Source organism: Rhineura floridana, chromosome 8 (genome assembly GCF_030035675.1).
Source record: "Rhineura floridana isolate rRhiFlo1 chromosome 8, rRhiFlo1.hap2, whole genome shotgun sequence".
In the NCBI taxonomy this organism is placed as follows: domain Eukaryota; kingdom Metazoa; phylum Chordata; class Lepidosauria; order Squamata; family Rhineuridae; genus Rhineura; species Rhineura floridana.
Window position 1 is genome coordinate 46,261,915 of NC_084487.1, and position 25,271 is coordinate 46,287,185.

General features: G+C 44.4%; 1 protein-coding gene across 17 annotated transcripts in view; it reads left to right on the forward strand.

The window, feature by feature from the left end:
- The window catches only part of TNRC6B (trinucleotide repeat containing adaptor 6B), a 176,480-nt gene that overhangs the window by 105,730 nt on the left and 45,479 nt on the right, over window positions 1–25,271 (forward strand). For 15 of the 17 annotated variants that reach the window (XM_061639205.1, XM_061639203.1, XM_061639209.1 and 12 more), the window contains 5 exons: window positions 1,217–1,369; window positions 11,484–11,662; window positions 15,585–15,659; window positions 16,697–16,742; window positions 19,354–19,502. In XM_061639205.1, the coding sequence (XP_061495189.1) occupies window positions 1,217–1,369; window positions 11,484–11,662; window positions 15,585–15,659; window positions 16,697–16,742; window positions 19,354–19,502 (602 nt within the window). The remainder of the gene's footprint in view (window positions 1–1,216; window positions 1,370–11,483; window positions 11,663–15,584; window positions 15,660–16,696; window positions 16,743–19,353; window positions 19,503–25,271) is intronic. The other 2 variants (XM_061639210.1, XM_061639217.1) reach the window with 1 other exon arrangement.

A 25,271-nucleotide genomic window follows, 5' to 3' on the forward strand; every position in this document is an offset into this window, starting at 1 on the left:
ATCATAGCTGGATCCCATTGTTCAACCCCCAGGATTGCATGCACTATTTTAGCTGCTGGATTGGGACCTCATCTATTACCTTGCAAATGGTTGGCATTGTCAGTTTTTACATTCTGATCACTGTCATGAGGAGTAGTAGTGAAGGTTCTGTGGGGATTGAATTCAGCTTTCTTAGCCAGCTGGTGTTTGGTGCTTTCAAAGCTGCCAACTGATACATAGAGCCGACTGTTGTGTGGAGTCCGCGTTGAAATGTGAGAGAGGGGAATTGTCTCTCAAGATACATTATTAACAGTAATGATGATTTTTGTGAGTCCTTGTTTTTGTCAGTAGAAATGCATAGTTTCATCTACAAACAGCATTGGGCCTGCAATTAATTTAAAGCAGAGTAGGGAATTGCTGGCCTGCAGGCCAAATTTGGGTTGCCAGGCCTCCGCATAGGTTGGTTTCGCCAAGCCAAGTAAGGACAGAGCCTGGCTGAAAGGGGTTTTTGCAAAGCCCTTTGTGCAGCGCTTCCCAAGTGCCCAGTTGTCAGGCACTTGGGAAGGGCTGAACAAAGGGCTTTGCAAGCCCTTTGCTTAGTGCTTGGGAAGTGCCAAGTACAGCTGTTGCAAAGCCCTTCATGCAGCACTTCCCAAAAATTAAACAATCAGTTGGTTGTCAAGCATTTGGGAAGTGCTATGCAAAGCCCTTTGCAAGCCAAGCACAGGGCTTTCAAAGTGTTTTGCACATATTTTCCATAGCATCCGACAATCAGCTGAAGGATAATCACCCTCATTTATTTTACTTCCCACTGTTGCAGACCCATGTTCTCCTAGCAGACTACGAATGCCCACGGATGCAGTTAGTTTCACTTTACTGCAATGTAACATGTAGTTTGCCTCTTGTACTACAAATGTTCTGACCTTGCTCAGCTATATTTTAAAACATTTGCTTACAGTTTTTCCTTGCCCTAGTATATTGAACATCTAATATTAACTGAGTGAACCTGTAGAATCAGATTATCATCTTAATACAGTAGATTGCATTATCACATGGAGTGCTTTCTTCCAGCACTAAAAATCAAGTGGGGTAAGGTCTAGAACAAGTATGAAGTATGACAGAATGGAGTCAGTAGTATAGAAATACGTAGATTTTTTCCCAGTTGATTCCGTGCTAAATGTCAGAAAGTAACTTCTGTTCATTAAAAGTACATAATGAAAACTCTTTTTACATGAAGTCTGGAACAAAAGCACACCTGCTGCAGATAATGGTACAGCTGCTTGGGGTGAACCAAATGAAGCCAGTCCTGGATGGGGTGAAGTTGATGACACAGGGGCTTCTACAGGTTGGGGAAATGGGCCCTCCAGTGCACCAAATGCCATAAAACCTAGTGAGTACTTTCTAGTTGCCATTTCTGTAACAATTTTATGTGAGTTAGATAAAAACAAAGATGTTTCTGAATGAGGGTGTGGTGCTAAGCCCATGTCCTGTGTTTATTTCAGTGCCATCATGGCAATAGAGGAAATCTTACATGGCTGATTGCATTAGTACTATGACTTGTGCAAAGATGGCATGTTGTTCAGTGGCATGTTGGGCAAGGGGCCAATGGAGGATCTTCCTTTTGTTAAGTTAATACATGGTAATTAGTCACTAATTGGAACTCTCTGGTACCTTGTAAGGCAGAGAAGAAAGACAAAGTAAAATGTAAGTTTGTATCTGGGTAGGCCACGCTGTTTCCATCACTTAGCAATCAGGGGTGGGAACCTGTGGCGCCCCAGATATTGAATAGACTCCCATTAGCCCTAGCCATCATGGTTAACATCCAAGGATGATGGCAGTTCTAATCCAGGATCATCTGGAGGGTCACAGGTTCCCTATTCCTTTTCTTTGGCTGTAACTCTTATTATATATGTTGTTGTGATCTAGCAGAGTGTTTAATATAATTACTTTATTCCATGTTAATGCCTTTATCCTTTTGGACAAATTGCAGAAAAGGGTACAGTAATAATCCCATTAGAGGGTTATTTGGTTAGAAATTGGAAGACAGTTCTAAAAATTAAGTATTCCTGGTATATTTCTAAACTAAAACTTTAATTGTTAAAGAGGATACTGCAGTCCTACTATATAATGTGAAATACTGGATTTAGTCCCAACAGTAGAGTTTATAGTATCAAAGCCTCTCATTCTGATAAAACTTTACCAGTGATCCCTAGGATATCAGGGGTAGGGAAAAGGTAAAGCACTCTGCAAGTCCTTGAATTAGTAAAACTAGATACTAAATGCAGAAAATGCATTAGGTTTAGAGTTGATATGTTACTTAGCAGGTGGACTACTGGATGTTTTTATTCTTTTAGATAAAAGTCATATCTTTCTGGATGTGGATGGTCTGGCTGAAATGCAATTAACCATGTTCTTCCTTAAGTTCTGAAACTATGCTCTTGAACAACTAAAGCTGCAGCCCTAACCCCAGGGAGAAAACCCCATTGAATTCAAAGGGATTTACCTCTGAGTAGGCATGGTTAGGATTGCAGCCTAAACTTGCTTTTCTATAAAGTAGATAAACAGGAAGCTACAATGGTTGATAAAACAAAGTTCTCAATAAAATACAGTTCTCACTAAAATATAGTTTTGACAGTTAAAGGCTGTTTTGTTAATCTGAAGAAGCTCATGACAACTTATAGTTTCTGAAAACTAATTCCTTCAGTGGGTCAGAATTACGAACATTGTTGTGCATCAATTTAGGTGAGTTCTTCCCCTCTGGTCAGCTAAACTTTTAGTGTTCTGTATCAGATTAGTCTTGTGTTTGAGTCGGAGGTAGAAGTCATCTTGTTTGTTTGTTTATTATTTGATTTATATCCCACCCTTCCTCCCAGCAGGAGCCCAGGGTGGCAAACAAAAGTGCTAAAAACACATCAAAACATCCTAAAAACAGACCTTAAAATACATGAAAACAAAACAACTTTAAAAAAATTTTAAAGCTTTAAAAATATCTTTTAGAAAGGGTTAAGAAACATTTTTTTAAAAAAATATTAAAAGCAATTCCAACATAGACACAGACTGGGATAGGTCTCAACTTAAAAGGCTTGTTGAAAGAGGAAAGTCTTCAAAAGGCACCGGAAAGATAACACAGATGGCGCCTGCCTAATATTTAATCTTACAGAATTGTAAAGCCTAATTAGTGCATTAAATGGCATCTAATAGAAATGTTTAAGCTTTATGGCAAGTGTAGTATACAAGAAATCTTTCTACTAGCTTTAGTAGATGAAATTATTAATGTGTTAGAACAGAAATTCCCAGACTGAGGTTCCAGGCCCACATCATGTCCATTAAAAATACAATTAAAATCATACAGCCCCTGACACAGTGCATTACAATTGCTGCAACAGGCAGAAAAATAATTTAAGTGGTCCGCCAAGATCCTCAGCAATTTTCAAGTGGTCAGTGAGGAAAATGTTTTTGGGGATTACTGTATAAGAATATGGCTTTTTAAAGTTATAGTACCAGTATTGTACTTTTCCACAGGTAGCCTGCCATCAGATTGGGTAGTACTGCCATCTAGCGTCCGAAGGCAAGAATGCACTAGAGTTAAAACCTGGGGCTCGAGCCCCTCCCACTCCAGTCTTCATTCTTGCCTCCGTCCGAGGCAGATCTGAATTTAGACAGAGCGTAGCTAAGTCTTATTTCCATTCTGTTACTCTTCTTATCTTTTTACCTCTTGATTTCTTCGGGGCTCTTCCCTGAGGCTTCACCAGCAGCAGCTGCTGCTTTTACATTTAGTGGGGACTCCGCGGCTGCGATCCTTCCCCCCCCCTTTTTTCTTTGCCGTTTGTTACTCAGCTTTCAGAACTTCCTCCAGCAGCGGCTGCTGCTCTTTCCCATTTAGCGGGGGCTCCGCGGCTGCGGTACCCCCCTCCCCCTTTTTGCCGTTTATTACTCAGCCTCCTCCAGCAGCGGCTGCTGCTCTCTCGTGTTTGCGGGGGCTCCACGGCTGTTAGGCTCCAACAGCAGCGGTTGCTGTTTTTTCGTTTAGCGGGGGCTCCGCGGCTGCGGTCTCCCCCCTCCTTATTTCAGTCTATATTTTAGCCTCTACATAGGGAAGCTTGCGGCTGCGGCTCCCTCGTAGACACCCCGCCTGTTCTGAAGCCTCTTGTAGCGCTCCCGTTTTTCCCGCCAACCCCTATATCGCGGCCGCCATTGTTATTTATTTCTGTCCTTAGGGAAGCTTGCGGCTGCGGCTCCCTCGGCGGCCGCCATTGCAATTTCTTCTATTTTTTTACAGAAGCCCCTCAGCCCTGCTGTTCATTCAACCCGGCTTGGGCTCAATTACGCTTACTGATATCGCCCCTCTCGCCTGTTTTTTAGCAGCGTGCTCTCCTGTTAACAAACATATACTCACCTATTCAGTATTCCCCTCAGACACAGCAAGTAGCCCTGTTGTGGGACTTGTGTAGTCTCCGGTTATCAAATTTATATTCACTTAATCAGTATTCCCTTCAGATACATCAGGTAGCCCTGTTATACCACACCTTCCTCTTCGTGTGTGTGTATATTTGTAGGTGCACCTCCAGTAGCCCTGTTATACCACACTTGCCCCATTGTGTGTGCGTATATTCGTAGGTACACCTCCAGTAGCCCTGTTATACCACACCTTCCCCAGTGTGTGTGTGTATATTTGTAGGTGCACCTCCAGTAGCCCTGTTATACCACACTTGCCCCATTGTGTGTGCGTATATTCGTAGGTACACCTCCAGTAGCCCTGTTATACCACACCTTCCCCAGTGTGTGTGTGTATATTCGTAGGTACACCTCCAGTAGCCCTGTTATACCACACCTTCCCCATTGTGTGTGTGTATATTTGTAGGTGCACATCCAGTAGCCCTGTTATACCACACCTTCCCCACTGTGTGTGTGTATATTTGTAGGTGCACATCCAATTGACTAGTCTGTGCACCTTGGTGGTACCGTACCTTCCCCATTGAGTGCGTGTATCTAACCTTGGCCACACTGCGATTTTTAAATAAAGCTTACCTCTCTGGCAGTGTCACTAGCGGTCTCGCACCTTCCCCATTGTGTGCGTGTACTTAGCTCAAGGCCAAGTTGGCAGTGTAACTAGCGGTCTCGCACCTTCCCCATTGTGTGCGTGTACTTAGCTTGGCGCCAACCTTACCCGAGTTGTTACCTTTCTCGTACTGGGCATACTCACTCCTGTCATACTGTTTCTAGTCTGTCCTATACTATTTCTACCTTGGCTCTGTTACCGCTCCATCCCCATTGTGGGCGTCATTCAGAGATTGTCATGGTGGATTTGAACCCTGAGGTGACAATATCCCCTGAAGCAGGCCGTCCATCCCCACGCCAGCCAGCTAAACATAAACACGCCAAGGCAAAAGCAAAGACTAAACACCTGTCTGGTCACGGAGCACCCAAGAGAGCACGCTACGTATCATCACTCCCAGAGAAACCTCGCCATGCAGCCGTTCCTGCACTTTTCCAGTCTCCTTCTGAGTCTTCAGAGGAAGAGTTTGAAGGATTCCCCTGTCAAGCTCCTCAAACTCCGCATGGGCAGCCTCAAATTCCTCTTCAGGAACAGGCACTACCTTCTTCCACTCCCCCAGGGATACAGTTGACCCCTGACTTCCTGCAACAACTACGAGAGCTGCTGGGGTGCCTATCTCATCCCCAGCCTACTCTACATTTGTCTTCTCAGCCCGGAACCTCACGACAGCCCAGCTCTGCGAGACAACCCGGTGACAATACTGATGCTCCACTACCCTCTCCTAACCCATATGAGGTGGTCAGGGGTAGATTGGACGTAGAACAATCTCAGTCTGATGACTACATGAACGTTTTTCAGACTGACCTGGATGAATGGAGTGGGGAATCTGACCAGGAGGAAGAGATCTCCTATCGCCTGTTTGACCCGGCGGATTTCTCTCGTCTGTCACGTAGAGTCTTGGACGCTCTTGGCATTCAACCAGAACTTATTCAACCGGTTGTCCCTCCTGTCAAGGGTGCCAGAGTTCTCAAGTCCCCTAGATCAGTGCAGCACTTCATTCCCGTGCCAGACCCCATTAAAAAACTGACCAGAGAAGAATGGGCCCGTCCCCTTCGTCCACGTCGTTCCTCCTCCTTAGCCAACAAGCTCTATACCCTGGACCCGGAATCCATGTCCTTTCTGAACGTCCCGGGGGTGGACCAACCTATTTCCAATCTTGTATCCCGTTCTCTCCTTCCAAAGGAAGGCGAATCACTGTTCAAGGACCCCTATGAGAGGAGGCTTGACTTTGTCTTCCGTAAGATCCATGAGGCCTCCGCTCATTCCATCCGGGCCTCTTCTACTGCCTCTATCTTCTCACGGGCTTCCATGATGTGGTTAGAGGATATCCTTGACGAACCCAACCCGGATCCCGCCAAACTAAGGAAAGGTATCCTCAAGATACACAAGGCTGCTGCCTTTGTGGCCGACGCCACATTAGACGCTTCCCATCACGGTGCACGTGCCCTTGCAGCCGAAATTGTAGCTCGTCGTACTCTATGGCTCCAACATTGGGACGCCGACTCGACTGCCAGAACCAACTTATCCTTAGCTCCATACTCGGGAAATATGCTCTTCGGCGAGGACGCTCTCAAAGCAGTCCTTATCGACCCCAAGGACAATCGTACACCTGCACTAGCTACGGCCAAAAGAGACGACCGCAGACCCGGACGACGGTTTACCCCTTACCGTTCCTTCCAACCCTTTCGGAGAGGACGACCCGGTGGACGAGGACGGGACACCAGGCCTACAAATTTCCGTCCCTTCAAGGCACCCTGGTCCAGACAACGATCACAATACAGGGGCCAATACCAGAGCAGGCAGGCATATGGCAGAGGAAACCGTCAACGCAGGCAGTTCTGACTCCATCCCCATTGGAGGCAGACTCTCCTTCTTCTCCAGCATCTGGCTAAACTTGACAAACATCTCCTGGGTCAGACTTCTCTTCACCCAGGGCTACAATATAGAATTTTGGCGGACACCACCGGACAAATTTTGCATCTCCCCCGTCTCCAGGGCACGCAAAAAGATCATGCAGGATGCACTACGACATCTACTAGAGATAGCCGCTATAGAGCCTGTTCCCCCATCCGAACGGCTACAAGGCGTGTACTCCATCCTCTTTACGGTTCCCAAGCGAGACTCCTCATGGAGGGCGGTCTTAGACCTCAAGGGCCTCAACCGCTTCGTCAAATACCGCCACTTCAAGATGGAATCTCTGGCGTCTATTGTAGAGGCTCTACAACAAGGGGACTTTATCGCATCCATCGACCTGAAGGACGCTTACTTACACATCCCAATTTGCCCGGGTCACAGACGGTTCCTGAGATTTGCACTAGGCCACCTCCATTTTCAATACCGGGCCCTTCCATTCAGTCTCTCCTCGGCCCCCCGAGTCTTCACCAAAGTGATGGCCACCATGCTGGCGTATCTCCACCTCCAGGGGGTCCATATTTATGCTTATCTCGACGACCTCCTTCTCCGAGCAGGCTCCCGGGACTTGGCCAACAGGCAGATCCAGTTCACCCTAGAGGCACTACACTCTCACGGCTGGCTGATCAATGCGGAAAAGAGTCATCTACAACCAACTCAGCGCCTCCAGCACTTAGGGGCAATACTGGACACATCCCTAGCCATGTCCTTTCTGTCCCCAGACCATATTGCTTCCATCACAGCCATGGCAAACTTACTTCTACATCTCCCCACAGCAGATGTCATGTTTCTGGCCCAGTTTCTCGGGGCAATGATCTCCACCATCCACATCGTTCCGTGGGCCCGACATCATTCCAGACCTTTACAATGGGCTCTCCTACCCTTTCAAGCGGACATCTCCAAGTCCAACCATCGCGTAATTCCTCTGGGCCAATCTCTGACGCAATCATTCCGCTGGTGGGTATCCACAACTTCCCTTACCAAGGGGACACCGTTCTGGGACCCAACCAGAGTCCTAATCACCACGGATGCCAGTCTGTCCGGCTGGGGAGCCCATTGCAACTCCACCTTTGTCCAAGGCGTGTGGTCAACCCAGGAACTAAGTTACAACATCAACTGGCTGGAGCTCAGGGCTGCTCATCTCGCTCTAAGACACTTCCAGCCACTATTCGCTCTACAACACGTCCTAATTTGCACGGACAATGTTTGCGTGAAATCTCACATCAGCAGACAAGGAGGCACAAAGTCCAGGGCTCTATAGGAGGAAGCGGCACGACTCTTCGACGGGGCCGAGTCCCACCTCCTGTCATTACAAGCAGAACACCTCAGCGGCACGCTAAACGTTACGGCCGACTGGCTCAGCAGGCAAACGATCCATCCGGGAGAATGGAAACTTCATCCAGCTGTGTTCACCCTCCTTCGGCGGTTCGGCCCCCTCTCACTGGATCTCTTTGCCTCCAGCCAAAACTGCCAACTGCCTCGTTACTTCTCAAGGTACCTAGAGACAACGGCGGAAGCAGTGGATGCGCTGACGACACCATGGCCACACGGGCTCCTGTATGCCTTCCCGCCTATATCACTCCTAGGCAGGACATTGACAAAACTCCGACTCGAACGGACACGGATTTTACTCATAGCACCCTACTGGCCTCGCAGACCCTGGTTTTCGGACCTCCTCTCGATGTCAATGGCGGCTCCCTGGACTCTTCCAATCAGGCCGGATCTTCTCTCCCAAGGACCAGTTTGGCATCCGGACCCGAACTGGCTGAGACTGACAGCCTGCCTTTTGAGCGGACACAGTTAATCTCTGCTGGTCTGTCTCAAGGGGTCATAAACACTATTTTAGCATCTCAGCGTCCGTCAACTACTCAAATCTATCAGAGTACTTGGCGTACTTTTTCCAGCTGGTGCACTTCTAAAGGTTTTTCAGCACCCCAAGCCACTGTACAGCACGTTCTACAGTTCCTACACAGAGGCATGACATTGGGACTCAGACCGAACACCCTGCGTAGACAGGCCTCCACCATCTCCTCAATTCTGTCTGTTTCTTCATCGGCAGCACCCCTGGGCACTCACCCGCTCATCAAACGCTTCTTAAGAGGAGCTACCCACCTCTCTCCACTTTCCATCCTGGAACCTCTCCAAAGTTTTGCAGGCATTACAGCAACCTCCATTTGAGCCTCTTGCCTCAGTGCCTCTAAGACTGTTGTCTTTTAAAGTCCTTTTCCTCGTGGCTATCACTTCAGCGAGGCGGATTTCGGAGTTACAGGCCCTGTCATCGGCCCGTCATCTCTGCGTATTCCATAAGGACTCTGTAGTCCTGAGGCTGGATCCATCGTTCTGTCCTAAGGTCAACTCAGTGTTCCACAGTAGCCAGGACATTGTACTTCCATCCTGTTGTCCAAAGCCGGTCCATCCCCTCGCAAAGGCCTGGCATTCGCTGGATGTTAGGAGAGCGCTCAAAGTTTACCTCTCTCGCACCCAGGATATTAGACAGACAGACGCATTATTTGTATCCTTTCATCCGAGATCTTTGGGAAAAAAGGTGTCCAAATCCACTTTGTCCTGTTGGCTTTGAGCCTGTATTTCTCTTGCATATCAGTCACTTAATTTGCCAGTGCCGTCTAACATCACGACCCATTCGACCAGGTCTGCTGCCACTACGGCGGCTTTCCTAACTAATGCTCCTCTTACAGACATATGCAGAGCGGCGGTATGGGCTACCCCTAACTCCTTTGTGAAGCATTATAAGATTGATCGCTATGCTTCAGCTGACGCCTCTTTCGGGAGACGTGTCCTGCAACACGTTATTTCTGATTTGTAACTTCCTAGGAATCCCTCCCTATTAGGGGGCTACGTTGGTACATCCCAATCTGATGGCAGGCTACCTGTGGAAAATGGTCCCTTGGACCCACCTGAAGGGTGATTTTCACAGGTACGCCTGCCATCACGTCCCTCCCTTGTGGGGGATTTCTGGGGAAATTGGTTCAGTATTTCGTATATAGTTCAATCTATGTGCTTCGTGCTCTGTCTGATTTTCTTTACTTAAAACCTGTTCTTATGTTGCAAGTTCTATGATATTTGCTATGTATATTTTCTTTGCTGCTGGGGCTTTTGCCCTTTGGTTACTTTCAGATTACCACTTCGGACTCGTCATCATGAAGACTGGAGTGGGAGGGGCTCGAGACCCAGGTTTTAACTCTAGTGCATTCTTGCCTTCGGACGCTAGATGGCAGTACTACCCAATCTGATGGCAGGCGTACCTGTGAAAATCACCCTTCAGGTGGGTCCAAGGGACCATTCTCTGTGCTTACACGCTATTGTGCAAAATTAGACTACAAATTAGCCATTACACTCTAGTCACTAACAGATAGGGCAGTCTTCTAGAACAGAGCTAGCCAATCTGGTGCCATTCAGATGTTGTTGGACTCTAACTTCGCTCAACCCCAGCTAGCATGGTGAATGGTCAGACTTCATGGGAGTTGAAGTCCAGCAGCATCTGAAAGGCACTATGTTGGTTATCATATTCTAGTGCTTCTTTGTGACTAGTTTCCAGTTTACCTTTCTGACTGTTCTCCTCTCAGGTAGTATTATGTTGCACTAGAGAGGTTCTCCTTGATAATGTGAGGGAATTGCTTACTTTTTTAAAAAAGTTGTTATAACAGACTGCTACTATAGAACATGAAGCTGAAATTTCTATTAATTAACACCAAAACCTATGCATTGTGATATTTTGTGACTTTTTGTTACTATTTTGTGATAAGGAGTAAAGGAAACTAAAACCTATACAGTAGGGCCCCACTCACTGCAGGTTCCGTTCCAGGCCCCCGCCAGAAAGCGAAAACCACCGGAAAGTGGGACCCTACTCAGCTGGAATGCGCAAGCTCCCCACCCTACAGCTGATTGCGTGATCAGCTGGAATGCGGGGAGCTCCAGCTGCCAGCAATCAGCTGGAGCGTGCGAGCTCCCCACGCTACAGCTGACAGGGATCAGCTGGAGCACGCTGTCAGCTGGAGCGCGGTCGCTGGAGCTCCCCACGCTACAGCTGATCGCCCCGCTAGCACTGCCATATTAGCGGAACGGCAACAAGCAGGGCCCTACTGTAATCCTATGCACACTTACTTTGAACTAATCTGTACTAAATACAAGGAGACTGAACTTTTGAATAAAAATGGGAAGGGATGATTATAGCCCTGGGGTCCTCAGAGTATCACCCATAGCACCCTCAGAACACCCTCTTGGCACTCATCAAGGCCCTCTGCCCTTCCCAATTTTTAAACAGTTTGTTTTTTGTTCAGGGGTATTGCCTATTTGTCTTTGATTGATTTATTTTTGTGCTGTGTTAGGGGGTGGAGTGTCGGTTCTGAGCATCACAATTGTTCTGTGAAACAGTTTCTTAAATTTTCAAATGTGCCCATGACCCCAAAAGGATGAGGACTCTCATGTCACTCCTTGATTTTGCCATGTAATTATAAATAAAATCAAATTGGTTGACAAATGTGGTTAGCTTTTGACAATGTTTTCATTTCCTTCAAAGGTTCCAAACCACCTCAAGATGGTTGGGGGGATAATGATGGGCCAGTAACAGGAACACGGCATTCCAGCTGGGAAGAAGAGGATGAAGGAGGAGTCTGGAACACAGCAGGCTCTCAGGGAAGCAGTTCCTCCCATAATTCAACAAGCTGGGGACAAGGAGGAAAGAAACCACCAATTAAGGTGAGAAAATGCTTACATGATATAAAGTTTCACTGGATAAATGAATACATCAAACCTTTTACCTTAACTGCTAGCAATAAGGAATCTTAATTAAGTATATCTGCTGGTATTGAAAGATGCTATGTGTAATGACTGGTTTTATTGTTGAAAACAACACATTATTACTTGTGTCTTTTGGTGTTTACAAAATGTTTTTAGGCATGAAGGCTTCACAATCAGAGTGTGCATCTTGGCAGAGAATGCCCCAAGTTGCTTATTCCACTTGATGACATCACACTCCAAAGCATCAGTTAGCTGGGCTTCAAGTATCCACTGAACTGCTGTGAGGCTAGGCCTCTGAAATAATAATAATAAATTTTATTTTTCAGCCGCCTATCTGTCCGGGTTAGGGACACTCTAGGCGACAAACAACAAGAATAAAAACAATACATAGAGATCAACATAATCAAATTTTAAGCTAAAAAACCATTCATTAATTCAGAACATAAATTAATCTGTCCCAATCTTGTAGGCCTGCCTGAACAGCCAGGTCTTCAAGGCTCGGCGATAGCTGGACAGGGAGGGAGCATGTCTGAGATCGAAAGGGAGAGAGTTCCAGAGGGTGGGGGCCACAACAGAGAATGCCCTCTCTCTGGTCCGTACCAGCCTAGCTGTTCTCACCGGTGGGACCGAGAGAAGGTCTTGCGAGGCTGATCTTGTCAGGCGGCACAATCGGTGATTCTGGAGGCGTTCCTTCAGATATACTGGGCCGAAACCGTATAGGGTTTTAAAGGTCAACAGCAACACCTTGAATTGGGCCCGGTAAACAACTGGTAGCCAGTGAAGATCTAATAACACTGAGGTGATATGATCCCAGCGACGGCTATGCGTAATCAAGCCTTCGGGGGAGGGGAGGTTATGTAACATGCAACCTATGACATTCAGACTATTTTCACCCATGATGAGAATGTACATCTGAAGTAAGGTGCAGAGCAAAGCACTTTGACAGTCATAATGGGTTGCCCAGCTGACAACTGTCTTCAGTGTAGTAGCCTTTTCCAACTTGGTGCCCTCTTGATGTTTGAAACAACACTTTCCATCAGTCCTAACCACAAAGCCCATGTAAGGCAAGATTGAAGTTATAGTCCAAAACATCTGGAGGGCACCAGGTTGGGGAAGGTTGGTGCAGCATAATGCTTGTCATTCAGCAGCATGCATCACATGGAAATTTGATTCTTCTGAAATTCTAACTGAAAGCTAAAAAATCAGAGAAATGCAGTGTCAAAACAAAGCGCAGAGCTAAAGCATAAAAGAATTTATAAGTCAAGGTCAAAAACTGGGAGAATTCTGCCCTGAATGCCCTTAATTCTCCATTGTCGGACCAAAACATATGAGAAATGCAAACCAACAATGCTGAAAAACTGCCTAACATCTGTGTAAAGTAAGAAAATAACTAAATAGTTTCTTTTTAAAGAAGGTAAGCTGAATGTACTTTGAGTTCTTCAAATGTGATGAACTTCCTATATAGAGAAAAGTGTGGAAATTGCTATAGGCAAACTGTCTCTTTTTTTTCTGCATATACATGGGAGAAAACAGTAGTTTCCCTACACGCAAGTTGTACCACAGGGCACAATCTGAGGGCAGATTTTGCAGCCACCTTGCTGAAACTAACTAGGTGTGGATCTGGTCAGTGCCTGAATGAGAGACCACGTGGGAGCCCTATGTACACCGTATTCATTTCCATGATGGTAGAAAAGCAGGATAAGTGTACTAAATAAATAAATAATCTGTTTAAGAAATTTGTCACATTTGATACAGGCAGTTAAGCTACAGTCAATAGAATTTATTATTTATTTATTTATTTAATTAATTTATTAGTCGCCCATCTGGCTGGTTGTCCAGCCACTCTGGGCGACGTACAAGATAAAACAATACATTAAAACATTAAAATTTAAAACCATAACAGTAAGAAACCTAACCCACCCCAAAAGCCTGCCTGAAGAGCCAGGTCTTCAAGGCCCGGCGGAAGCTTATCATAGAAGGGGCATGGCGGAGATCATTTGGGAGAGAGTTCCACAGGGTGGGGGCCACTATTGAAAAAGCCCTCTCTCTAGTCCTCACCAGTCTAGCTGTTTTAACCGGTGGGATCGAGAGAAGGTCTTCTGAGGCTGATCTTGTTGAGCGGCATCCCTGACGATGCTGGAGGCGCTCCTTCAGATAGACTGGGCTAAAACCGTATAGGGTTTTAAAGGTCAAAACCAACACCTTGAATTGGGCCCGGTAAACAACCGGTAGCCAGTGCAACTCCTTCAGCACTGGAGTGATGTGATCTTGCCGGCAGCTGCCTTTAATCAGACAAGCCGCCGCATTCTGTACCAGTTGCAGCTTCCGGACTGTTTTCAAGGGTAACGCCACGTAGAGCGCATTACAGTAGTCTAGGCGAGAGGTGACCAGGGCATGTACTACCGGTGGGAGCAGATGGTTGGGAAGGTAGGGGTGCAGCCTCCGTATCAGATGGAGTTGATACAGCGCCGCCCGGCTCACAGCCAAGACTTGAGCCTCCATGGTCAGCTGGGAGTCAAGAATGACCCCCAGGCTGCGGACCTGGTCTTTCAGGGGCAAACGTACCCCATTGAGCACCAGGTCCACATCCCCCAGCCTTCCCTTGTCTCCCACAGACAGTACCTCGGTTTTGTCAGGGTTCAGCTTCAGCTTATTCCTTCCCATCCAGCCACTCACCGACTCCAGGCACTTGGGCAGGGTTTCTACAGCCAACCTCGGTGAAGATTTAAATGAGAGATAGAGCTGCATGTCATCCGCATACCGATGACATTGCAGCCCAAATCTCCTGATGATTGCCCCCAGCGGCTTTATATAGATGTTGAACAGCATCGGGGAGAGGATGGAACCCTGTGGCACCCCACAAGTGAGAGGCCAAGGATCCGAAACCTCATCCTCCAATGCCACTCTTTGGTACCTACCAGAGAGGAAGGAATGGAACCACTGCAATACAGTGCCCCCCATGCCTAACCTCTTCAGGCGGTCCAGGAGGATAACGTGGTGAACGGTATTGAAAGCCGCTGAGAGATCAAGGAGGACAAGGAAGGTGCATTCGCCCCTATCCCACGCCCTCCTCATATCATCTACCAAGGCGACCACGGCTGTTTCAGTCCCATGTCCAGGCCTGAAGCCTGGACAAGCTGTTGGCAATAAATGAAGAAATCGTATGCTGTTACGCTGACTTGTTCATCTTTGAACATTAAGCTACAGCTCTGCTGGCACAACAAACTTCCATGCACACAATAGAACTTCCTTTTCCTCTCCTATCCCTTCCAGTTCACCGTGTACCCTCAAAATTGGCTCCGGAGGGTTGGGGACCCTCTGGAGCAGATTTTGGAGGGGGCATGGGGGAAGGAGAAGAAGCAGAAGCCCTGCTGCATGAGCAGAACTCCACTTGCGCAGTGTTGGATTCAACTCTTAAGTGTGGTGTTCAGGTAAATGGACAGATTATGGGCCTGGCTAGCAAGTTACTGCTTTTACAATCTTACATTTGAGTCCAGAATTGAAGGAATCATGCCAGCTAGTGGATGCAGGACTTGCTCTCTTCTTTTTTTTGTTTCCACTCTTGGTGGTTAAATTGATCCTTTGCATTTGATGGAGTTATTTCTTATTAAATTCAGATAATGGGTTCTGGTCTTTCTTGACATGATGCTAACGAATAAACACATTAAAGAGATTTCTTCCTTGTCTTTCAACAAAAGTATTCAACAGCTTATTGCAATTTATCATCTGCCCTAGAACCAAAGCTGTGAGATAGTAGCGTATCTAAAGCATACCTAGTTTTACTTATGATGGCCAATACTTGAACCAGGGAATTCCATTTTTTGCTCCCATTCATGATCACTGTGGTGAAATAAATTGATAAATTGTCTCTTTGCTTTAGTGTTCGTTAAAAGGAGGAAGTAATGATTCATGGATGAATGCTTTATCTGATCAGATTTCAAATATGGGATTGCTGGTAAGGCCTTTTAAATGTCAAAATTATATTTACAACAATAGTTTACTGACCTGTATTTAACAGTCTTTTAAACAACTATCAATCCCAGCACCTGTGGTAAGTAAGAATTGTCTCCAGGTGACCAAACTGGGAAACCTTTGCTAGGTGGATGAGATGAGGTTCTTTTTTATTTGGTTAAATGTATGCTTTTTATAGGTGCAGTCCAGTTGAAAACAGTGTGTAATATCAAATTAGCTTAAACCTTGAGGGTATTATGTATACATTTTTGGTTGGATAAGAATGGGATCACAGTTGGAGTCTCTTTTTACTTCTAATATAGGTCATTGTACTTGACACAGGCTAGGTCTGGGCTACTGTAAATGTCTGAAAAGGACATGGGAATAGGTCTCTATGCTTCACTTCATGAAAATTTTTGGAGAACTCATTGCTTGGCACATGGAAGATTTTTTTGTATCCAAGTCTCAATTGGGAAAATTAGATATTATAGTGCTGTGATAATGCTTATGGTGCCCGTGAGAGTCACCCAGAGTTTGGTATCAAAGAGCATGTAGGTGTCAATACAAACTCCAACACATTGGGTTAAACAGTTGTACCTTTTGAGAGTTATGGGAACATCCTGTCCCAAATTACCAACAGAAAAATTACTTGGCAGCACTGCATAAAACTAGTTGCATCTTGAGGATGAGGTAATATTCTGGCTGCTCTTCTTATAATCCCTGCCCATAGAAATGTCAGGATAGAGAGTTTTGTGTCCAGAATAGCTGTCCAGCTATTACTTTCTATCTGTCTGTGTCTCTCTGCAATTGGTTCATGCGTTTCTGGTTGTATATTTTGACACATAGCAGCAGCAGCAATTAGAATAAGCTGTGTTCCAGGTTAGTTTAGCCCTCTATTTTTAGGCCTGTCCATTTAACTCAGCTCTTGCAAATGCATGTTTTTCCCCAATACTGAATTTTATATTGAAATACATTTTCTCGCAAAATTGTCCCAAACTAGGTTTAGTTTTCTAAGAATTAGTGTATTTTTTTCTTTTCCAGAATCAAACTGAGGACACTCCAGGCAATAAGATGGACTTATCAGTAGGTGTGTATCTAATACAGCAAGAAAAAGGTTTTTTGAGGATCAAATGCATGGCTTTTAAAACAGCATAACTGAGCAGCATGTGGTCTTGCAAAAGAATTTTTGAATAAATATAGACCATTTCTATAATTTGGCTGGTAATTGCTGTGGTAGAGGGCAAGGGGAGTCTGAGCTAGGATGGTGGGAAGGGACTTGAGTCTGGTTACTGAGTGTGTGCGCATTGGTAAGTAAATTGTCCTTGCTCAAATTACCTTGTGATAACTGGGTTTCATCCTGATGAACAGTGTATAATGATTCATGGACTTCTGGGGAAAATTGCAATATAAAGGATCCACTGTGTAAAAAAGAAATATTATTTTGGTTAGTGACATTACAAAGACAAAATTCTTTTAGGATGTTGCCTGTGTGTATACACAGAGCAGAGTATTCCCCCCCCAAAGCTGTAGCTAACCTAAGCAAAGCTTCCCCTGCTTAGAGAATATTGACAAATCTTAGTAAAATTAAAGCAATTTGGAGGATAAACATAGACCAATACATAAATTGGCAAGGCTGATTCTAGAAAGTAATATTGGAGGACTTCTGCTCAGTCCTATGTCATTTATGGTGTGGGGTCCTGCAGAAAGTTCCATCATGTCCCCCATGCTCCTTTTATTTATATATTTATTGGTTTTTCTTTCGTATCCCTTAATACAATCAGTGAAAAAAGCACTTTAAAAAGACCATAGCAACTTATAGTGGAATGCCATATAATTAAAAGTGAATACCATCAGAAGACAACTAAAAGGGTTGGGGCAGGGAGTAGGCTCGGCAAGCACATAATGCATACAACTCCAAATACGGATTCCACATGTCTGAGACACTACGAGAACAAAGTTAGTAGCTTTTTCATACGTAGCAAGAGTAGATGGTCTTCCAAACACTGAGCAGTCAGGGGAGCCATATGTTCCTTCCAGTGCATACCACCAGTCTTTTAGCCACCAACAGGTTGTGCAAGATCCAGTTACATTGCCCCTCTGTTGAAGCCCACAAAGTTGTAATGTAACTGAGTATAGTATGAACATCTGATAGTTTTAAGGTTTTTTCCTGGACCAAGCTAATATAGATAACTTATGTGCAAGGCATGACCAGATCACCAACAAAACACCAACAAATATCTGTGGTTGTAATAGGTTTCTGCAAAGGTGATGAGGAATCCAATCTACCAAAAGGCAAGCTTTTGCTGAATTAGACATAAACTATAATGAGCAAAACCATACAGTTTGCTATTGTCTCAAAAGTATAGGGTGTTCTAGCACTGTGTTCCAGTCCTCCCTCGGACCATTCACATAAAATTTCCCATCATCCAACAGGGTCTTATAAAGGTAGATTGTGGGTTTCGGATATTGTACCCCATGCCCTCTAACATCTATATGAAGTCACTGGGGGAAGTCATCAGGAGATGACCTCCCCCAGCAGGAATGCAGAATCAACAGTATGCTGATAACATCCAGCTCTATTTCTCATTGTCATCTAAGTCAGGTGAGACTTTGTAGGTACTAGACCAGTGTCCAGAGGCAGTAATGGGCTGGATGAGGGCCAATATAAGGAGGCTGAATCCTAATAAAACAGAGGCCCAGGTTTTGGGGTCTGGGAATTGGTTAGGCAATCTGGTCTAGATGGGGTTGAACTCCCCCTCAAAGAACAGGTGCATAGTCTGGGGATACTTCTTGATCTAGCTTTGTGTTGCTGAAGTCCTCAGGCTTCCAATGACAGAGTGTCTTTTTACTGCTCTGGCTGGTTTGCCAGTTATGGCTGTTCCCGGACAGAGGTAGTCTGGTCACAGTGAGACATACCTGGTAACCTCACATTTGGATAATTATTATGTGCTTTATATGGGACCACACTTGAAAATGGTCTGGAAGCTACAATAGTGCAGAATGCAGCTGCAGCAGGGGCAGCTAGCTCAAATCACATAATTCCAATTCTCAAATATGTCCATTGGCTGCCTGTATGCTTCTGGGCTGAATTTAAGGCACTGGTGTTGAGCTAAAAAGCCCTAAATGACTTCAGGTCCAAGTATCTGAAGGTATGTCTCTCCCTTTATCAGCTTGCCTAGATCCTTAGATCTAGGAGCAAGGCCTTTGCATCCCACCATCCGGACAGGTATATTCTGTATACTATATTCTGTAGTGACATGAAATAGGACCTTCTGTTTGGCATCACCCTGACTATGTAATGCCATCCCCCTAGAACTATAACTGTCACTAATGCTTCTGGCGTTTTCAGCACCAAGAAAAGACTCACCTGTTTGCCTGAGCCTTTGCAAAGATGTTCATATTAATCTACTTATGTAATTAGGGGTGAGTCTGGGGGGGAGTTCAATTTTTATGGATGTGGTGACTATTTACCTGCTTCTTTAATTTTATTGGCATTATTTGTTTTTAACTATATTGTAATCCAACCTGAGATCATATGGTAGCTAAAAACACCTAAAATAAATAGACTCTTAGGGGAATTTTTAAGTACAATTATGTGTATGAGCGAAAAATGCTTCATGGAGTAATTTTTGAAGTGTTGCCCAAACATATAACAACCATTGGTGTGAATGCTTCTAATTTCCACTTTTGCCCTTCAGGTGGTCTCCAGGATAAGAAATTTGATGTGGATAAACGAGGCGTGAATCTTGGGGATTTTAATGACATAATGAGAAAAAATCGGTCTGGTTTTCGTCCTCCTAATTCCAAAGACATGGGAACCCCAGATGGTGGGCCTTACTTTGAAAAGGTGAGACACATTTTGATTGTAAAAATCTGCTGTAAAAATGGCTGCTTATTCTTGATAATAATTTTAGCATTCCATCTCTGAACATGAGGACAATGTTTTAATACAAGACGTTGAAGGAAAACAATGCTTAATATGGGGCAAATTAGAGAGAATATGGTGAACTGAACACATAGATAAATCTTTGGGGTAATAATTGCTACTCTGGGATAACACTTGTCCTGAAGGTTCCTCATACATGTGTGTGTGTGTGTGTGCGCGCGGGCGTGTGAGTGAAAAGAGGTTAATTCTTATTCTGAATATACATGCTGAAACAATACTTCTAATTTACACCAATATGCAAGATTGTATTCATTTCACTCATAATTTCCCTGTGACTTTTGTTATAAACTGCAGTAGCCTAATACTCCTCTAAATGGTCGTTCTTTTTATTCGAAATAATACATAGGTTTATAATTTAGAAAGTATCTTAATTTAGGATACTATATAAATTTTACTTCAGAGCCAGTGTGGTGTAGTGGGACCTGGGAGACCAGGGTTCGAATCCCCACATAGCCATGAAGTTCACTGGGTGACCTTGGGCCAGTCACTGCCTCTCAACCTCATGAAAACCCTATTCATAGGGTCGCCATAAGTCGGAATCAACTTGAAGGCAGTACATTTACATTTTTATAATACATAGTGATACTATGTCATCTTCATGGTCTCTGTGCAGTCCTTCAGTTGGGTTCTGTGCCTGCATAGAGCAGCTGTGGCATCATCTAGAGCTAGACTGAGGAACTTGTGCCCTCCAGTTATTGTTGGACCAACTCCCATCAGCCCAAGCCAACATGGCCAATGGTCAGGTGTGATGGGAGTGGTAGTCCAACCACTACCACAGGAAAGCCACAGGTTTCCCATAACTGATCTACAGCTTGAGTCAGGAGGTTGGCACTTCTGCCTCTTCCCTACTAATAGAGCAGATTGGCCTCTCGAAGGGATGGGACAGGTACTTCTCAATTCTCTTTAGAAATGTGAAGGCCCAGGGAAGAATTAAATTTGGGGCTGAGTAGTGTATTTCTCGTTTCCCTCTCCCCAGCCCCAGCATGAAATGGGGGTGGGTGGGTTTGGAAATCTTGGGAAAAGTTGAAAAACCACCTTATATTTCAGAATAAGTTAAATTAATTACTTTTTAAAGCAGTTTTTAAAAATAATATTGCAGAAAAAATCACAAGCTGTAGGTCTTCGATTGAAATACAGAAATGATGATGATAATGTTGCTTCTGCATTTGATTGGTTTACTTAAGCAAAAGGACTTGATAATGAAAATGCAGAACACATTTAGATACTTGTTATTTGGTTCTTTCTGGAATGGGAACCTAAAAACCTGCCAATCATATTGTTCTAGCATCATTGTGGCAAGATCATTGTACAGCATAGCCTTATGCCTCTCACTTGTCTCAGATCCATCCATCTTCTATATCAGCTGAAAACAAAATACATAAGCAAAGTCAAGGAACAAACTAACATGTGAAAGGAGTTGAAGAAGCTTATTTCAGTGAAAGTTTAGCATAATAAACGATGGATCTTTTATACATTGACTCTGATTAAAGAAATAGTCAGGGTATTATTTTCCAAGGATACATTATTTCCTGAAACTGCATAGATATAGATGTATTAAATAATCATCCCTGACTGTTGGCCATGCTGGCAGATATACGTGGGTACTTTGCTGTGCCGCAGCTGTATCTTTTGTAAAACTGGGTATATTTCTAATCGTTGTTTTACTAAAGCAAAAGCATTTACCCTTCCACACCAAACAGCTCAATTTTATGTGCAGAGTTACCCTTGATATACTTTACTAAAGTTTGACAAGAAACTATTGCATTTTTTGAGTTTGCTCTTAAGCCCTAAAATGTAGTTTTTTCTGTTTGCTGTAATGATTGCAGAGAGCCTTTTATGAGACTTGTTTCAAAAGTTTTGTTCTGTTGTCTGTTGTCTCATATGGGAGTTTCCCCCCCTCTTTCATTTGTTTGGTGGTTTAGCTAGCATGGCTACACCAATGTTTTTATTTCTGTAGGAAATCTAGTATTTGTTTTCAAGCCCATGTACCTGTGGCACAATAGATCACATTTTAAATATATCATGGTTGCACTATAAAATCATTACTTCAGAGAAGCACAGCTATGAGTTAATCTCTCTGGGGAAGAAACATAATGGTGATTGATGTGTTTGTTGTTGTTGTTGTTATGCACCTTCAAGTCGATTACGACTTACGGCAACCCTATGAATCAGTGACCTCCAAGAGCATCTGTCATGAACCGCCCTGTTCAGATCTTGTAAGTTCAGGTCTGTGGCTTCCTTTATGGAATCAATCCATCTCTTGTTTGGCCTTCCTCTTTTTCTACTTCCTTCTGTTTTCCCTAGCATTATTATCTTTTCTAGTGAATCATGTCTTCTCATGATGTGTCCAAAGTATGATAACCTCAGTTTCATCATTTTAGCTTCTAGTGACAGTTCTGGTTTAATTTGTTCTAACACCCAATTATTTGTCTTTTTCGCAGTCCATGGTAAGCGCAAAGCTCTCCTCCGACACCACATTTCAAATGAGTTAATTTTTCTCTTATCCACTTTTTTCACTGTCCAACTTTCACGTCCATACATAGAGATTGGGAATACCATGGTCCCAGAAATTTACAAAACAACCCCAAGGAGCCACTTGCCAAATCTGTGCTTTGCTTTGGGTGGGAGTGGACTTTAGCTGCCATTTATGAGGATATGGCACTTTTGAGTGTCACCTGAAGGCTACCAAACTGGCCTTGCTGCCATTGCTACCCACCATAGTTAAACCCTGACATACCCACTTGGTTTGGTTCTATCTCTGAAGGCCAATTCTGGGCCCATGTTTGGTGCTGAGCATCCAAAGGAGTGGTCAAGAACCGTGAAAGGGGGCACAAGCTTTTGACCTGTTGGATCCTCAGACTTCTTTTTTAATATTTTCTATTAATTTTTTAAATAAAAATGAACAAACAGAAACAAGGTCACAGCGTACAATTACCTAGTTTACAAAATATTAGGAGATTTATATTTTACTCTCCTGAGCAATTGCAGTTAGTCATGAATGATGCCTCCTTTGTCTCGCATTGCTTCACAGTCACAGAAATCTAGTTCTCAGACCTGAATACATAACTGCACCACAAAGACATGGGTAGTGGGTGGGGAGACAATAGGCAAAGTTCTATTGATATATGCCAAAAAAGAGTGCCATGTGTTGTCAAATTTTTCTCTGTATGATTGGTCTCTTGACAGCACATCTGTGATGCATTAATTTTTTTGGAGAGAGCTGTGTCCCATACTCTATCCAACCACCGTTTCATGGTGAGATAGATCCTCAGACTTCTGATGAACCTAAAGAAATGGCATGGTAGTGAAGTGTAACCATCCCTACCCCCACATTGACTTGAATCTTTCCTGTGCTCAATATTCTGTCCATATAATTCTGTACAAATTTGGATGTTCAGATTCTGGCTTCCATATTGGAAGGAGAGATTAACAACACACCGACTATTTAGATTGAACATTAGGAGATGATTCTCCTTGTATACATCATAATTTCCCTGCCAACATTATCCATGTTACCACAGGGGAGTGAGATTACACATTTAGGTCAGATAGATGTGACCACAGACCAGATAGATGTGGCCACAGTGAGATTAACAAAAGCTCCACTGGTTGCCACTCTGTTTCCGGACACAATTCAAAGTGCTGGTGATAAAGCCCTATACGGCTTAGGGCCAGGCTATCTGTCAGACCATATCTCCCTATATGAGCCTGCCCGGGCCCTGAGATCCTCAGGAGAGGCCCTTCTCTCAATACCCACGTCCTCACAAGCACGACTAGTGGGGACGCGAGATAGGGCCTTTTCGGTGGCTGCCCCAAGGCTTTGGAATTCCCTTCCTAGGGAGGCAAGAATGGCCCCCTCTTTGCAGTCCTTCCATCGGCAAGCAAAGACTTTTTTAATCCAACAAGCCTTTGGAACTGAAGGCTGTTAAGGACAGGGCTTGAAGGGTGCTGCATTGCTATTGTCTAATTGTATTATTTTAAACTGAGTTGCACTTATTTTAACTGTATGTATGAATGGTTTTAATACTGTAAATAGTTTAATTCTATTTTAATCTAGACTTTTGTATGTTTTTAATTATATGTGTTCTTGTATCTGGAAGCCGCTGTGAGTTTCAGTTTTGGAAAAAGGGCGGGGTAAAAATAATAATAAATAAATAAATAAATATTAACAAGCTTTCCATCTGTTCGATATATGATTTCCACACCAGTAGGAAGCTTCCCCTCAATAAGATGTAGAATCATAGCAATGAAAATAGCAAATAAGGTCAGAGCAATGACGCATCCCTGTTTTATGACTGATCTGACTCTGAATGGATCGCTCTGAAAGCCATTGTTAATCCAAAATTGTCATCATGCTGTCATGAAGGAGTTGCAGAATATTCACAAATTTATCAGGGCATCCAGTTTTCAGAAGGATGACCCAGAGAGCAGTTTGCTTCACAGTATCAAAGCCCTTAGTCAGATCAATAAATTCCATATACAGGAGGGCCCCACTCATACGGCAGGTTAGGTTCCTGATCCCCGCTGAAAAGTGGAATATAGCCTATCCAGAAAGAGAGAGCACGAGCGAGTGAAGCCTGCTGCTGCGCCGGTGCAATCAGCTGTAGTGCGGGGAGCTTCAGGGGCCAAGCACTGTCAGCTGGAGCTCCCCACGCTACAGCTGATTGCGGGCTACAGCTGATCGTGCCGACGCAGCAGCAGGCTTTGATAACCTGTAGCGCAGGGAGCTCCAGCCACCATGCTTCAGCTGACAGTGCTTGGCCCCTGAAGCTCCCTGTGCTACAGCTGATCGCACCGGCACAGAAGCAGGCTGAGGTGATCGATCAGCTGTAGTGCAGGGAGCTACAGCCACCATGCTCCAGCTGACAGCACTTGGCCCCTGAAGCTCCCCGCACTACAGCTGATTTCGCCGCCGCTCCCAGAGGAGGAGAAGGGGGCAGAGGACGGTATTACCAGAACGCCGAAAAGCAGGGCCCTACTGTATAAAGGTTAGTTTTGCTCCCAGCATTTTTCTTGAAGCTGTCGTGCAGGAAGATCGTGTCCACTGTCCCCCTGGAAGGGTGGAAACCATTTTGAGATTCGGGGAGGATATCTTCTGAGATAGGTAGGAGACAATTTGCGAGGATCCTTGCAAGGATTTTACCAGCAGTAGCAAGAAGAGAGACCTGGAAGACACAGACCTAGGCAGTTGCATTGCCTTAGTTACTGTCATTGACTCAAGCTATATCAGTATCTTCAAAGGTACCCTCAATATCTTCATCAGAAGGAAAATGTAGGCTCAATTTTCAAAGACAATTCTGAATCCTTCAGTGATTCAGATCTTGCCTCAGAACCTTCCCAGAACATACTGTGGCTAATATGTGAACAGAGACCATTGGCTTTATTCCAAACAAATAATTTCTTTTAATGTGGCAGTTCCACTTGCCCTTCTCATGTTCCCAGCACTATCACAGATGCCAAAGATCCCTGAGATAAGCAACACTCTTTTTTTCATCTTAATAGTAAAGCATGTATTAGATTCAAATACAAGGCTGTACCTACCACCTTCAACATTGCTCATCTTTGCCTTCAGATGACACCATTACAACTGCTATGTCCTGAGGAAGCAGGTCAATAGGACACATAAGGTGGTCAGTAATCTGAAGCTGATTAAGAAAGCAGGTCCTGGTA